This window comes from Cervus canadensis, chromosome 9 (assembly GCF_019320065.1).
Source record: "Cervus canadensis isolate Bull #8, Minnesota chromosome 9, ASM1932006v1, whole genome shotgun sequence".
Classification (NCBI taxonomy): domain Eukaryota; kingdom Metazoa; phylum Chordata; class Mammalia; order Artiodactyla; family Cervidae; genus Cervus; species Cervus canadensis.
The window spans coordinates 79,719,179-79,734,827 of NC_057394.1; the positions used below are offsets into that span (position 1 = coordinate 79,719,179).

The 15,649-nt window shown below is 43.3% G+C and overlaps 1 protein-coding gene across 1 annotated transcript in view; it reads left to right on the forward strand.

Annotated features, from left to right (window-relative positions):
* The window catches only part of FLT3 (fms related receptor tyrosine kinase 3), a 67,260-nt gene that overhangs the window by 20,253 nt on the left and 31,358 nt on the right, over positions 1 to 15,649 (forward strand). The window contains exons 3-9 of the mRNA XM_043478255.1: positions 391 to 593; positions 3,974 to 4,089; positions 8,970 to 9,099; positions 12,222 to 12,349; positions 13,013 to 13,152; positions 13,250 to 13,403; positions 14,654 to 14,822. Coding sequence (XP_043334190.1) covers positions 391 to 593; positions 3,974 to 4,089; positions 8,970 to 9,099; positions 12,222 to 12,349; positions 13,013 to 13,152; positions 13,250 to 13,403; positions 14,654 to 14,822 — 1,040 coding nt within the window. The remainder of the gene's footprint in view (positions 1 to 390; positions 594 to 3,973; positions 4,090 to 8,969; positions 9,100 to 12,221; positions 12,350 to 13,012; positions 13,153 to 13,249; positions 13,404 to 14,653; positions 14,823 to 15,649) is intronic.

Genomic DNA, 15,649 nt, shown 5'->3' on the forward strand with positions numbered 1-15,649 from the left:
TCCTGGAGGATGGTGAAACTCTTCTTCATTGAGTCAGTGATGCTATCCAAACATCTCATCCTCTGCTGCCCTTTTCTGAACTTGGGGGTAGCACAGTCTATAAAGCATTTTTATAAATGCTTTATAAAATATAGAGCACTATAAAGCACTTTAACAAACAGTCTATAGAGCATTTTTAGAAATGCAGCCTAAAATTATCTGTCTTTTCCTTAGAGAATTATCACTAATACGACTTGTAGTCAGTGATATGTCCTCCATGGGCTATGATGCGCTTGGGTGTTGTATGCAGTTGAAATCAACATGTAGGTATTTGGCAAAGCTTCCAGCTAAAAGGAAAAGTTATTAAACCTGCACTTGTAGTAAACTCACATTGTTTCATCGATGACGCAGGCGTCAGAATCCCGGGAAGACCTGGCGTGTGCCTTGAGGCCCGAGGGTACAGAAGCCATCTATGAAGCGGCCACGGTGCAGGTGGACATGGCTGCATCCATCACGCTGCAAGTGCTGGTCCCCACCCCGGGGAACACTTCCTGTCTCTGGGTTTTTAAACACAGCCACCTAAACTGCCAGCCACACTTCGATTTACAAAACAGGTAAGCGGGAGCCAGGGCAGCAATGTGTAACCACAGGAATTTTTGGAGGAATACTTTCTTCCCATAAAAAAAGACATTCTTGCTTCATTTGCAGTTTCTTTTCAAACTTCTGTAGACATCCATTGTAACTCTTATCTCCAGTGAAATAAAGTGAACCAAAAAATTAGGGCATGGATTCATGACATTTTATAGCAGTCAAAATGCACAGGGTAAGCAACACAAAAAGTGAGTCCTAATGTAAACTACGGACTGTAGTTAATATCAGTATCGGTTCATCACTTGTAGCAAATACACCACACATATGCAAGATGTTAGTAATAGGAAAACTGGGTTGGTGGGGGGAATGGGAAGGGATGTGTTCGGGATATCTGTGTTTTCCCATAAATGTAAAATTGTACTAAAAAATAAAGTCTATTAATTTAAAAAGTTATATAGACATATATGGTGTATTTTGGGCCTAAGAAGGGCTTCCCAGGTGATGCTAGTGGTAAAGAATCCACCTGCCAATGCAGGAGACATAGGAGATGCAGGTTCGATCCCTGGGTCGGAAAGATCCCTTGGAGGAGGAAATGGCAACCCACTCCAGTATTCTTCCCTGGGAAATCCCATGGACAGAGGAACCTGGCAGGCCACAGTCCATGGAGTTGGACATGACTGAGAGACTGAGCAGCCAGGGCCTAAGAACGTAGTGATAGCTGACAAAATGTAAAACAAGTAGTGAACAGATTGTGCGGGATTTTAAAGGTGGCTTGTTTTTCAAAAATTTTATTTATTTATTTTATTTTTGGCTCCACTGGATCTTCATGGCTATGCGTGGATTTTCTCTAGTTGATGCGGGTGGCGGCTTCTCTCTCACTGTAGTGCAAGGGCCTCTCATTGCAGTGGCTTCTCTTGCTGGATCACACAGGCTCCAGAGTGCGGGCTCAGTGGTTGTGGCACATGGGCTCGGTTGCCTTACAGGATGTGTATTCTTCCCAGACCAGGGATCAAACCCAAATCCCTTGCATCGGCAGGCAGATTATAAACCACTGGACCACCAGGGAATTCCAATGGCTTGTGTGTTTTCATTTTATTTTGTCTTAAAGATAAAAAATTAGAAAATTTCTCTTCCATTCTGGTTAAAGTAGCAAAGAGCTTACTAGTTAAAGTAGTGAGAAACTTCTTTCTGGGAATTGCTGGCCTGTTTTGTTTCCCAGAATGATGAGCAGAATTGCAATGTGTGTGATACCATGAAACATTAGAAACTGACCTCTGTGTGGCGAGCATTAGTGTCAGGATCCAGAAACATGTCTTAAGATTGACAGCAAAGCCCTGAATCTAACCCTGTGCTGACTGCAGCCCCTGCTGTCCACGTCCAGGGAGGGTAGGAAGCAGGGGGCACGGGCCATTTGAATGCCCACTTACTAATTCTACACTGCTTTATTCTCTAATTCTTGGGTTGCTCTGGCATCCCAAAACTGTAGCAGAGGCATTGTCTTTCTAGAAGCAATGCAGAAAACAGCCCCTCAATGACCCAAAGAGTGCTCCATGCCGCCTACCTGGAACATGGGAGAACACCCATGACTGGGTTGTACCAAGGATTCGAATTTGTTTCTATAAGGTCAGACCAACATTGAAGTAGTTTTCAGGCCAGTAGCTATAATTCTGAAGTCTGGTTCTAAACCTTAGAGCACATTCATTTTCCTTTCCTCTTTTGAGGCCGTATTACTCACTTCTCTTTTTTTGCTTACGTTTACCTTGGGGTTAAAGCAAAGCATTAAGAATTTTGCCTTAAAGAAACGTTCCAGTAATTTTATTAAAATCTAATACCACACGATTTTACCACTCTGTGTATGCTAAAAAGCAGGTAAATGATCATTTTTTCTGCACACCACAGAATTCCAGCAAAACAAAATGAAATCTCTTCTTAGAGACTCATATATATACATATATATTATTTATATAGATAGATAGGTATATAGACATATAGATATGCATATATGAAATGCCACAGCAGCTCCTGGAGTGAGACCAAAAAGAAAAGTAAAAAATAAGGGTTCTTTTTACTCTGCTGAAAGATTGCCCTTTTTTGTTGTAGGTCAGGCAGCCAAAGTCATAGGTCTTTTGTGGGTTAGTTAACCTAGTACCAAGACATTTTTAGAAACTTCTCCATAGCAAAGAGTTATAGAATTTAAGGGCTTCCCAGGTGGTGCAGTGGTAAAGAATCGGCCTGCCAATACAGGAGACACAAGAGACAAGGGTTCGACCCCTGGGTTGGGAAGAGCCCCTGGAGAAGGCAATGGCAACCCACTCCAGTATTCTTACCTGGAGAATCCCATGGACAAAGGAGCCTGGTGAGCTACAGTCCATGGGGTCGCAAAGAGTCAAGACACAACTGAGCACACACCTGTGCATGCACACACACTCACACAGAAATTAAATCTGCTCTCAGACTCATAACCAGACAGATCTGATAACCATCTCAGAGTTTTGTATGAGATACCCAAGAGTTCACACATGATACTAGGAATGTGAAGAGTTCAGAGAAAGAAAGCACGTCAAAATGCCTGCATGAGCAAAAAATACATATTTGTTGTTGTTTTTTGGTTGTTAAGTCATGTCCGACTCTTTGTGACCCCATGGACTGTAACCCGCCAGTCTCCTCTGTCCATGGGGATTCTCCAGGCAAGAATACTGGAGTGGGTTGCCATGCCGTCCTCCAGGGGATCTTCCTGACCCAGGGATTGAACCCACATCTCTTACATCTTCTGCATTGGCAGGCAGGTTCTTTACCACTAGTGCCACCTGGGAAACGAAGGCCCCTAGCCAGATTGATCTTTACCAAGTATCTGAAAACTTAGAAATACTCACATTGAGACATCTCTCTCCTTACATCCATGTGATGTATCAGTGTAATTATTATCTCATAGGAAAATGCTTTGTGTCTGATTTTACTCGAATTCTTCCCTCTGGAGGGATGGGGTACAAAACGGACTGTTCTTAGTCTCAGCACATCTTGCTTGTTCCGTCGTGTGGTTCTGCAAATGGGGCCCCAAGGCATGTGACCAGGTGACTGGCACCTGGATGCTTTGTCATTGGCAGGAATGATGCCCTGCTACCAAGGAAGGCATCCCACCAAGTCTATGTGGTTTTGGCGGGAGTTTTCCCTCCAAGGGACTCAGGCAGCATGAGGTGAAGGCACACACTCCCCAGGGAGGGACCGGATCAAGGTCGCGGTCAAACTAACAAGGCCCAAGCTGAGTGTCAGGCGCAGGACAGGAGCTTTGTTCTCCACGGAGATGAACCAGAGCTGCCCAACTGCCTTCTGACTCAGTATGAAATTTGATGGTTTTTGTTTCACACGTTTTCCAGATTAACCAGTTCTCTTTCTCGTGTTTCAGAGGAGTTTTTTCCATGGTCATTTTGAAAATGACAGAAACCCAAGCTGGAGAATACCGCCTTTTGATTCAGAGTGCAGCTAACAATTACACAGTATTGTTTACAGTGAGTATAAGAAGTAAGTGCCATTTGCTCCTAGGTTTCCTCAATATTCTAAAGGGGTGGTTGGAATCCAAGAGCTCTTACCAGGTGCCCCAGACAGTTTAACCAGGTTTCCCTCGACATGTGGCTGAATTAATTGAACTCACTTCAACCTCCCCCATCACCTGTTGAGACTCTGCTGTGACCCACAGACTGAGAGTGAGTGCTCTTCAGAACCTCTATTTTAGGGATCCCCATTTTTTTTTCACTGTCAGACGGATGACAAAGAAGTGGAAAGCATTTTGACCTTTGAGTCAGAAGACCTGAGTCCTTTTTCTGGATCTGATGTGACCGCTTTGGGTGGGTCATGGCATCTTCTCTGAGCCAATGGGGATACACAGACATATCTCACAGGATCGCATGAGCTTAGGCAACAAGAATGTCTGTGTCTGCACTGTCCGGCAAGGTAGCCACTGGCCACAGGTGGCTGGTGAACACTTGAAATATAGCCAGTGTGACTGGGCACCAAAGTTGTCACTTTCTTTAATTTTAATTGATTGAAAGTTGAATTTAGATAACCATATGGAGCTGGTGGCTGCTGTGTTCATCGCAACGCCCCCATCGCTATGCAGACCATCAGGAGCAAGGCAGAGGTTCTCACCCGGGGTTTTGGGGGGCCAGGGGAGGACGGGGACACGCTGTGCAGTTGGCAAAACCACCTCCGGCATGTCTTCTGGCTTCTCCTTGTCTCCACCGAGTTCTGCCAGGCCTCGAGGTTGTGCAGACTCAGCCCTGTACCCCCTCCCCCCAACTGCTTTACCCCACATGACAAACGGGGACTAGAGGTGTATGTCCACATGGGTCCCGCTGCCTTTAGGGGCCAGGGCAGCACTCCAGAACCTCTGGTTCATCCACGGTAAATCAAGCTCCCTGGCTGCACCTTGGTGTGACTTGCGGGCGGCGGGTGCAGTACCTGCGTGTCCCGGCCCATAGCGGTGCAGGGCCCAACGACAGGAGGCTGAGCTTGGCCAGGTCTGCACTCACGGCCTCCCTGCCCTGGGTCTTGCAGTCAGAGCTGCAAGCAGCAGAGCCATTTAGATTCCCACAAGGCTCATCTGAATGGGGCTGGGGACACGGTGTTAGGCTCCAAAGTCAGCCTGTCTGGCAAAAGCCAGGCAAAGTCAAAATCGGTCAACATTTGTTTTGAAAAGCCCACCAGTTACTCTGATATGTAAAGAACCGGAGCCCTAGAAGGTCAAAAGTCAAGAGGTACCTCTCACTGCTCTTTGATTTTAGTCTTGTTCCTGACCCCTCCCCAGTCCTCCACTCCCCTCTGAGACAGGAAGCGCTCAGGTTGGAAGAGAATGGGAGATTTTTTGCTCTCTTTCTTTCCCTCTGTTTTTTGCCAAGTGTTGAATTTGTATAAAGTAAATGTGCCTCTGCTGTCTTTATTATACTTAGGGCAACTTTTTTTCACTTAAGATCTACAATGTACAAATGAAAAAGATTTACAATGTAAAAATAGCACAACAATCATTCAAGTAAGTTGCAACTGCTTTTAACGGTGCTGCTGGGTGGTGGGATTCAAAAAAATCAGGTGGGTTAGACTTGGCAGCAGTCAACATGAAAAAGAGGAAAGGGTTTAGTGAACCACAAGTTCAGTATTAACCAACAGTATGTTATGGTTGCTAAAAAAGGAAATCTGAACCTTGGCAGCATTCACAAAAATGTAATGTCTGGGTTAAGAAAATTCATGGAAAATTACTATTTACAGTTCTACATTTTTGGCAGATGAATATTGACAAAACAGAGCCACCAGGATAGGGAAGATCTTGGAATTCCTTAAGTTAGGAGAAGCTAAGTGAATTAAGAATGTTTAGCAAAGAAAAGGAAATATTTTGAGGAAAGCAGAAGATTGATTGCAGTGTAACGTAAAGGAAATTCTTCTGATGTGAGTCAGGAAACCTGGGCTAACTAGTTAAAAACATCTTCGATGGCCGTGGTCTTCCTTAACCTCAGGATGATTTTAAATATTGGAAAGATTTTCCCATGGAAGCAAAGCTTCACTTAAAAAAAAAAAATTGCTCTAGAAGGTAGACTTGGGACCACTGGTCAGAAGCTACAGGAAGAGATGGTAAAAACTACGATACAATGGGAAAAGATGTTTGTAATTCACATAATCAACAAGGATTGAATAGTCATAATAGGTAAAGAACTTCTATAAATCAATAAGAAAAAAAACTAGTAGAAAAGTAAAAGATATGAGTAGGTATTTCACTGTATAGTAAAAATATTAAATTAATAGCTGAGACATGCAAATTAAGACCACAGTGAAGGGCTTCCCTGGTGGCTCAGGGGATAAGAATCCGCTAGCCAAGGCAGGAGACATAGGTTCGGTCCCTGATGCCATGAGATGATGCCACACGCCTTGGAGCAGCTAAGCCTGAGCACCGCAACTAATGAGCCTGTGCCCTAGAGCCACAGAGCCACAACAACTGAAGCCTGTATGTTCTAGAGTCCGTGCTCTGCAACAAGGGAAGCCACCGCAAGAAGAAGCCCGTGCACCGCTACGGGACAGAAGGCCCTGCTCGCTGAAACTAGAGAAAAGCCTGCTCAGCAACAAAGATCCAGCACGGTCAAAAATAAATAAAAAATAAATATATTTTAAATTATCTTAAAAAAGACCACAATGACATATGATTTTATACCCACCGGATGGTTGGAAACAAATTGTCACTGTGCATGGATCCACACCGTAGGAATCAGAAGTTGCACTCCAAGGTCTATTGTTAAAGGAATGTACACACCTGACTTGGTAGAAATGCATAGGATGTTCATAGCACCACTGTTGGTGATTCAAACTACAAGAAACACCCAAATGTCCCCTGCAAGAAGATGGAACAGTAGACTGTGATATATCCACCAGTGGAACACAAGGTAGTGGTAGCAAAATGAATTAAGCATCGGTTCAGTTCAGTTGCTCAGTCGTGTCTGACTCTGACCCCATGGACTGCAGCACACCAGGCCTCCCTGTCCATCACCAACTCCTGGAGCTTACTCAAACTCATGTCCATTGAGTCCATGATGCCATCCAACCATCTCATCCTCTGTTGTCCCCTTCTCCTCCCGCCTTCAGTCTTTCCCAGCATCAGGGTCTTTTCGAATGAGTCAGCTCTTCGCATCACGTGGCCAAAGTTTTGGAGTTTCAGCTTCAGCATCAGTCCTTCCAATGAATATTCAGGACTGATTTCCTTTAGGATGGATTGGTTGGATCTCCTTGCACTCCAAGGGACTCTCAAGAGTCTTCTCCAACACCACAGCTCAAAAGCATCAATTCTTCAGCTCTCAGCATTCTTTGTAGTCCAGCTCTCACATCCATACATGACCACTGGAAAAACCAAAGCTTTGACTAGATGGACCTTTGTTGGCAAAGTAAATATCTCTGCTTTTTAACATGCTGTCTAGGTTGGTCATAACTTTCTTCCAAGGAGTAAGCGTCTTTGAATTTCATGGTTGCAGTCACCATCTGCAGTGATTTTGGAGCCTCCCAAAATAAAGTGTGTCACTATTTCCACTGTTTCCCCATTCATTTGCCATGAAGTGATGGGACCAGATTCCATGATCTTAGTTTTCTGAATGTTGAGTTTTAAGCCAACTTTTTCACTCTCCTCTTTCCCTTTCATCAAGAGTTTTGAATTAAGCATAGCTACATGCATGCAAAACCATGGATGAGTCTTAAGGTTGGATGAATAACTAAAATTGTGAAGGACTGCATATTGAGTGACTGCACATGTTGAAGCCCAGAAACAAGCAAACAAACCAATATATTGTTTGGGGCCACCCATCTATGTGGTACAGACATTTTTTAAAGTTTGAGAATGACAAACACAAAATTCAGGATAAAGTTAACCTAGGGTTGAGACATGGAGAGAAACACGAAAGTAGATTCAAAGGTATTTATGATTATTCCAGTTATTAAGTAGAGCATGGGTCCATGGATCTTCATTTTTATTTATTATGCTTCAGAATTTACTCTTTGTCTATCTTTGGTGTATATATATGCATATATGCATATATATATAAAGTATTATGGTATTTTAGAACAATTGATTATAAGGAAGAAGATTGAAATTTAGCATTTTTTCTTTTAAAAAAAAAGGTTCCAAACTGGAAGGATCTACTCTGGGAGGTCATGAACTTCTGTCGCTAAGGGTTCCAAGCAGAAGTAGAGTTGATATGATAAGCACCGTGGGGAGGGGGAGGGGAAGATAGGAGGAAGGGGGCGGGGAGGTTCAATGTGAATAAGAGGTTAAAATAAACCTCTTAATTCTGTTTCAATTCTATCTCCATTTGACTATACTTCTGCCTAGTTCTAGATAAAATTGTGGGCAGAAAGTGTTAGTTGCTCAGTCGTGTCCAACTCTTTGCAACCCCATGAACTGTAGCCCACCAGATTCCTCTGTCCATGGGGATTCTCTGGGCAAGAATACTGGAGTGGGTTGCCATTCCCTTCTCCATGTGGGCAGAAAGCTGAGCCTCAAAACTAGATAAGTAAGTGTTATAGACTTTATGTTATTTCTGCTCTTCTTTTTCCCATGTGTATTGATATTTGTGTTTTTACCTGGCTTCCCTCCACTAAACTTTAGTTGTCTTTGGATTCATGAAATAGCCAAAGACATTAGCTAAGAGAATAAATGCCAGTCAGCATTTCAGCCTGAGTTGAGTTTAATATATTGGTGAGGAGGGGCTATGTTATTGTATATATTTGGAGTGGAGTGGAAGATACTGCGATAACATAAGAGATTAACTTTTCTTGATGTAGAATTCTTCTTTTGAGGAGACTAAGACAGTTTTTTTAAATGTTTTTCATATGAAACATTTTTAATATTAAAACATGAATAATTTATAATGCTTTAGATACAGTGCTTTACACATTAAGAAAACCTTACTTTAGAAAAATGGAAAATCAGGACGCCTTGGTCTGCATCTCAGAGAGTGTTCCAGAACCGATGGTGGAATGGGTGTTCTGCGATTCACAGAGTGACAGGTATGATGTGAGAACGGCTTATGACTTCACTGTTGTGGTCTTTTTCTAATATAGTTGACATCATACTGTATGTACAAGTTGTCACCATGCTAACAAGAAACTTCGCCTTTTAAAGTATGATTGGTGTGGACTTCCCAGGGGGAAAGTGGGGGGTATCTTAGTGAGGGGGCCTTTGGAGCCCCCCATTGGTCATGTCACTGACCTATAGGACCCTCCCTGCATATCACAGGACGTGAATAAACGCCCTTTAAGTTACAGGGTTGTTGACTCTATTGGGGGAAAAAGAAAGGTCCAGGGCTTCCCTGGTGGCTCAGTAGTAAAGGACCATCTGCCAATGCGGAAGAAATGGGTTCGATCCCTGATCAAGCACTTAAGCCCAGGTGTCACGATATTGAACCTGTGCTCCAGAGCTTGGGAGCCACAAGTACTGAGCCCACGCGCAGCAACGGCAGAAGCCTGCACGCCCCAGAGCCCGTGCTCCGCAGCAAGAGAATCCACGGTGCTGAGAAGCTGGCGTACCCCAGCTAGAGAGCAGCCCCCAGTCACCATGCTACAGAGAAAGGCCACACACAGCACAGATCCAGCACAGCCAAATAAATAAAGTCATAAACGGTTGTTTAACTTTTGTTTTTTTAAAAAAAGGTCCAGGCTTTTAAATTTTTTACTTTTTAATTTTATCTTATTTGGCTGCACTGGGTCTTAGTTGCAGCGTTCGGGATCTAGTTCCCTGACCAGGGATGGATCCCTGGCCCCCTGCATTGGATGCATGGAGTCTTAGTCGCTGGGCCCCCAGGGAAGTCCCAGGTCCAGGTTTTAGTGTATAATCCCCTATAGGAAAAAAAATCCCCTGTGAATGAATGTTTAATTTGTGCTTATTCCATGTATTCTGGAATAGCAGGTATGATTGTTAGAAGATGCAGAATCTGCCTGGGTCTGAACCCTTCTGTGCTTATACCTGTGTGGCCTTGAACGGGTTATTTAATCCCTTCCCACCTCATTAGAAGTGTGGGGCTAGTAGCGGTCTGAACTTTATTAGGAGCGCTCTGATGAGGAAGTGAATCAGTACACGTGAAACACACAGAACAATGATAGTAAGTAGATAGCAAGTACCTTATAAATGTGTTATACCTAGGTGTCCACAAAGTAAGGATTCATGCTGTTTGAACCAATTAAAATGTACTAAACAACTTTCATTGAAAAATGGGACTAAAAAAAAAAAAAGAAAAGAAAAATGGGACTAAAGAGAAGGAGGGGAAAAAAATTAGGTTGCCCAATGATAAAACTGGGATCCTACATTTTGAAGGAAAAAGAGATTACCTATAGATATAAATGCAATGTGTGAACAGAGAAGAAAAAGATTAGAAAGCTACACACAGCAAAATAGTAACATTTGTCATCTCATGGTGGTAGGAATATGGGCAAATTAAAATTCTTTTCTTTGGGTTTTCCTGGATTTTCCAACATTTCTACAATAAGCAATTATTGTTGTCTTAAAGATTAATTATTATTGGGACTTCCCTGATAGTCCAGTGGTTTAGACTCTGATCTTCCAATGCAGGGGACTCAGGTTCCATCCTGGTCAGGGGACTAAGATTTCCCTTACCACTTGGCCAAAAAAAAAAAAAAATTATTATTGTGATTTAAAAAGAATTATTGTTGTCATTTTTAAAATTCAAGGAATAATGTGTAAACAAATGAATATATTTGACTACAGTGATAAAGAGGGGAAAAGTGACTATACACAGAAGCTGTATGTAGTCACAGAAAGCTGTGACTATTTCAAAAGCTGTACCTGCTTTGGGGAAGGTTATAGTTAGGGAGGGGGGAGAGGGCAGGGAGAAGTCCCTCAAATCCCCGTGCGTGTGGTGTGTGCTAAGTTGCGACCCCAGGGACGGTAGCCCAACAGGCTCCTCTGTCCTTGGGGATTCTCCAGGCACGGATACTGGAGTGGGTTCCCGTGCCCTCCAGGGGATGTTATCAAACCTGAGTCTCCTGCACTGCAGGCAGATTCTTTAGCACTGAGCCACTGGGAAGCCCAAATCCCCAGGTGTGGCTGGCCCCTCTCCGGGGACACCACCCTCTCTGCTGTGACCTGTGGGGACCCTGGGCACTTCTGCAACCCTGGCCCCTCTCCGTCTCACTGCCGGTCCTCTTCAGAGCTTCAGAGATACCTACACCTTGTTGCCGTATTAAAACCTAATTGTGCTTTTCCTTTTCTCCATTTTCTCCACCCCCGCCCCCGCTTTTCTGTCTCTTCTCAGTTCTTCCATTCGTTTTCTCTGTTTAACAACAACCAAGAGGTCACCAGACACGAAATCTTTTTTTTAATTAATTTTTATTGTAGCATAGTTGCTTCACCATGTTGTGTCTAGTGTGCTGCAAAGCGAATCTGACATACGCGTACAAGTATCCCCTCACTTTTGGATTTCCTCACCGATCAGGTCACCTCAGAGCATTAGGTAGAGTTCCCTGAGCTATACAGTATGTTCTCATTTGTTGTTTAGTCGCTAAGTTGTGTTCAACTCTTTTGTGACCCCATGGACTGTAGCCCGCCCGGCTCCTCTGTCCACGGGGTTTCCCAGGCAAGAACACTGGAGTAGGTCAAGCCATTCCCTTCTCCAGGGGTCTTCCCGAGCCAGAGACTGAACCCTTGTCTCCTGCATTTTCAGGCGGATTCTTTACCTCTGAGCCACCAGGAAAGCCCATGTTCTCATTAGTTATCTGTTTTATACATACTGTTACCTATTTTACACATGCTGTTTTCTATTTTATACAGACCATCAATAGTGTATATATGTCAGTCCCAATCTTCCAGTTCCTCCCACCCCCCTTTCCCCTTTAGTATCCATACTTTTCTCAAAACTTTTTGAACTCTTATTATGTGATTCTCTCCAGCGTTATTCTAATTAGGTGAGGTGATGAATAACTAACTAGTTCCCTTAAGAACTCCGTGGGTGGTGCGGGTACCATCAGTATGAATTGGTTTGCCTATGACCTGCTCCTATCTTTATTTTCTTATCAGGCTGTTAAACTCTACAACCTTTTATCTGGTTCTTCTCCTGAATACTCACTTGTCATTTTAAAAGGTGTTTAGTCAACTGACATGTCTTTTTTAATTGCAGCTGTAGAGGAGAGAGTCCAGCTGTCGTCACAAAGGAGGAGAGCGTCCTCCATGAGTTATTTGGAACAGATATCAGGTGCTGTGCAAGAAATGAGCTGGGCAGGGAATGTACCAAGCTCTTCACTATAGGTAAGACCATGACATTGTGTCCGTCTGTTTTCTGTGATAGTTCCTCGGAGACAGTCTGGGACTAATCATCACCCCTTAGGTCCTCACTCAGTTTCAAAAATGCTGTAGTTCCTTCAGGCCATTTTCAGTGTAATATTATGGATTCTTTCTGTGCTCATTTCTTCATAAAAGACAACTTAATCTCTGAAAGATCTTTTTATTTTGGGATAGTTGGTAACATTTAAGATGCCATTAAAATCTTTTTTAAAAAATGTATTTATTTCTTTTTGGCTGTGCTGGGTCTTTGTTGGTGCACCGGCTTTTCTCTAGCTGCGGCAAATGGGGGGCTACTCTGTAGTTGTGGTGCATGGACCTCTCATTGTGGTAGCTTCTCTTGTTATGTAGCACAGGCTCTAGGGCGTGTGGGCTTCAGTAGTTGCGGCTCCCAGGCTCTAGAGCAGAAGCTCAGTAGTTGTGACCCATGGACTTAGTTGCTCCACGGCATGTGGGATTTTCGTGGACCAGGGATGGAACCTGTGTCTCAGGCGGATTCTCTACCACTGAGCCCCCAGGGAAGCCCTGAGATACCATTAAAACCTTTATTCTGCAGAATGTTCAGGATATATTGTGTGGTGCAGGGGGGAATCACTTTTTTTTCTTACCCGGGATTTTTTCATCTTCTAGATCTAAACCAGACTCCTCAGACCACACCGCCACAATTATTTCTTAAAGTAGGGGAACCCTTATGGATAAGGTGCAAAGCCATTCACGTAAACCACGGATTCGGGCTCAGCTGGGAATTAGAGAATAAAGCTCTGGAAGAGGTGAGAGGATGAGCTTGTATTCTGAAATGCAGAAAAATGAACCAAGAATCCAAGTGGAAATCACTCCATTCAAACTCTGTTTTATATTAAAATCTAGGGCAGCTACTTTGAGATGAGTACCTATTCCACAAACAGAACTATGATACGGATTCTGTTTGCTTTTGTATCATCAGTGGGAAGAAACGACACTGGCTATTACACTTGTTCCTCTTCAGAGCATCCCAGTAAATCAGCTTTGGTCACCATCCTAGGTAATGCAGCTGCGCACATAATCTGTACTCGTGTTTTTAGTTGTTTTAGTGTGGAGTGTAACGTAGGTGCTGCACATTCTGCCTTCAGTATAAGGTTAGTATCAAAAAGTTGAGAGAGAAATTGAATTAGGATAACTTTGTGAAATCAATACAAGCTGCCCCCTCCCTTCCTTTTCTGGTTAAACCGAGCCTGAGCCCACTTGAACGCCACTGTTTTTGCACTCATCACATTGTAATGTGACCCTCTGTTTGTGGATTTTTGTCTTCCAGTAGGCTGGAAGGTTCCTAAGGACAGGAATAATCCCTTCTATCCTTGTAGTCCCGGACGTGGCAGAGAGCCAGATGCAAAATGCACCATTAAGAAGCACTTGTTCTAAGAACTACCTGAGAACTGCCCCTTAAGGGCAGAGAGCAGAGGCTGAGAAAGCCCAACACACACTTGTTGTTTAGTCACTCGGTTGTGTCCGACTCTTTTGGGACCCCATGGATTGTAGTCCACCAGGCTCTTCTGTCCATGGGATTCTCCAGGCAAGAATACTGGAGTGGGCAGCCACTTCCTTTTCCAGGGGATATTCCCGACCCAGGGATTGAACCCGTGTCTCCTGCATTGGCAGGTGGATTCTTTACCACTGAGCCTTGAGGAAATGGAAATTTGGGTGGGCTGTGTAGGATCTGACAATAACCCTGCTTTAAGTAATCTCAGAGACTCCAATAATTTTTTTTTTTTAAAGTGATCTCAGAGTAGGTGGCAGCCTTTAGCCATCTACTTTGAAAATGCTGAGAAATAAAGAGATTCTCTTATCAAACTAACAAGGAAGTATTCCCCAGGGAAACCTTGTGAGTATTACTGGCTAGGCTGTTCTTTCATTTGTGCCCTGAGATTATTTTATGTGGGATAAGTCACGAGGAGGCCATTCTGACTGAGGGATTGTCGGTGGGTCCCTCTGTGTCCACGGTTCACCAGGCTTGGGGAGTCCTCCAACCCCTTGAAATTGTATGCAAAATCAGTAGATGTCTTTATACATTTCTCTGGGAAGAGCATCAATTACTCACATCTAATTCTGAGTGTAATCAGAAGGTGATATGCTCAGGCTTCTAACTGGGGACAGGACTCATGTGTTTCTTGATAGGCTATCAAATCTCAGTTTTCTTGCGTAAAACTGATGAATAAAAATTTATCATCTCAGTATATTTCCATATGAATCTCATTATCTAATTTAGAAATGCATTCTTTTTTTTTTTTTTTACAGAAAAGGGATTTATAAACGTTTCCAAATCAAATGAAGACTATGAAATTGACCAGTATGAAGAGTTTTGTTTTTCTGTCAGGTTTAAAGCATACCCACAAATCAGATGTACATGGACCTTCTCTCGAAAATCATTTCCTTGTGAGCAAAGTGGCCTGGACGATGGGTACAGGTGAGTCCAGGAGGCATCATCATTCTCGGCCAGACCCTTCTGGTTACCTTTGAGCTAATGTGCTATCATGTTGATATGGAAGACGAGGAAGCAAGCAGCAGACTTGAGGGCATAATGACAACTCTTTAATCAGTTCAGAGAGTGTAACCTACTCATGAAAAACAGAAAGAACCATTGTCAGTTTGAGTCCGGCATTTTCTGAGTCACCCGATAGTTACTTCCTATTTGAGGGTATGTGCTACTGGTACATGAAGTCTCTCTCAGCCCCTTGGCAGATAACTGAGGAAGTAAAACCCCTGAAAACCAGAAAACACTACCTATAGGTATATTGATTTGAGTTTTCAAAAAACAAACACAGACATAGCCCAAGGATAAATGCTGAAGGAAAATCTCATTTTCCTGGGGGTTTGTCCAACCGCACTCAAGTTTCTCTTATGGGAGAAATTCTTCAGTCCCTCTTTGGAAAATAAAAATCAACATGTTTTTAAAGTTGAAGGATAGTTAATTTGCAATGTTATGTTAGTTTCAGGTGTACAGAACAGTGATTCATTTATACACATATTTTTTGTTGTTGTGTAGTTGCTAAGTCATGTCTGATTCTGTTGCAACCCCATAGGCTGTAACCTGCCAGGCTCATCTGCCCATGGGAATTTCCAGGCAAGAATACTGGAGTGGGTTGCCATTTCCTTCTCCAGGGGATCTTCCCGACTGGGGGACTGAACCTGAATCTCCTTCATTAGCAGGCGGATTCTTTACCACTGGGAAGGCATCAGGGAAGCCTCTTATACATACATATATTCTTTTTCAGCTCCTTTCCCATTATAGAT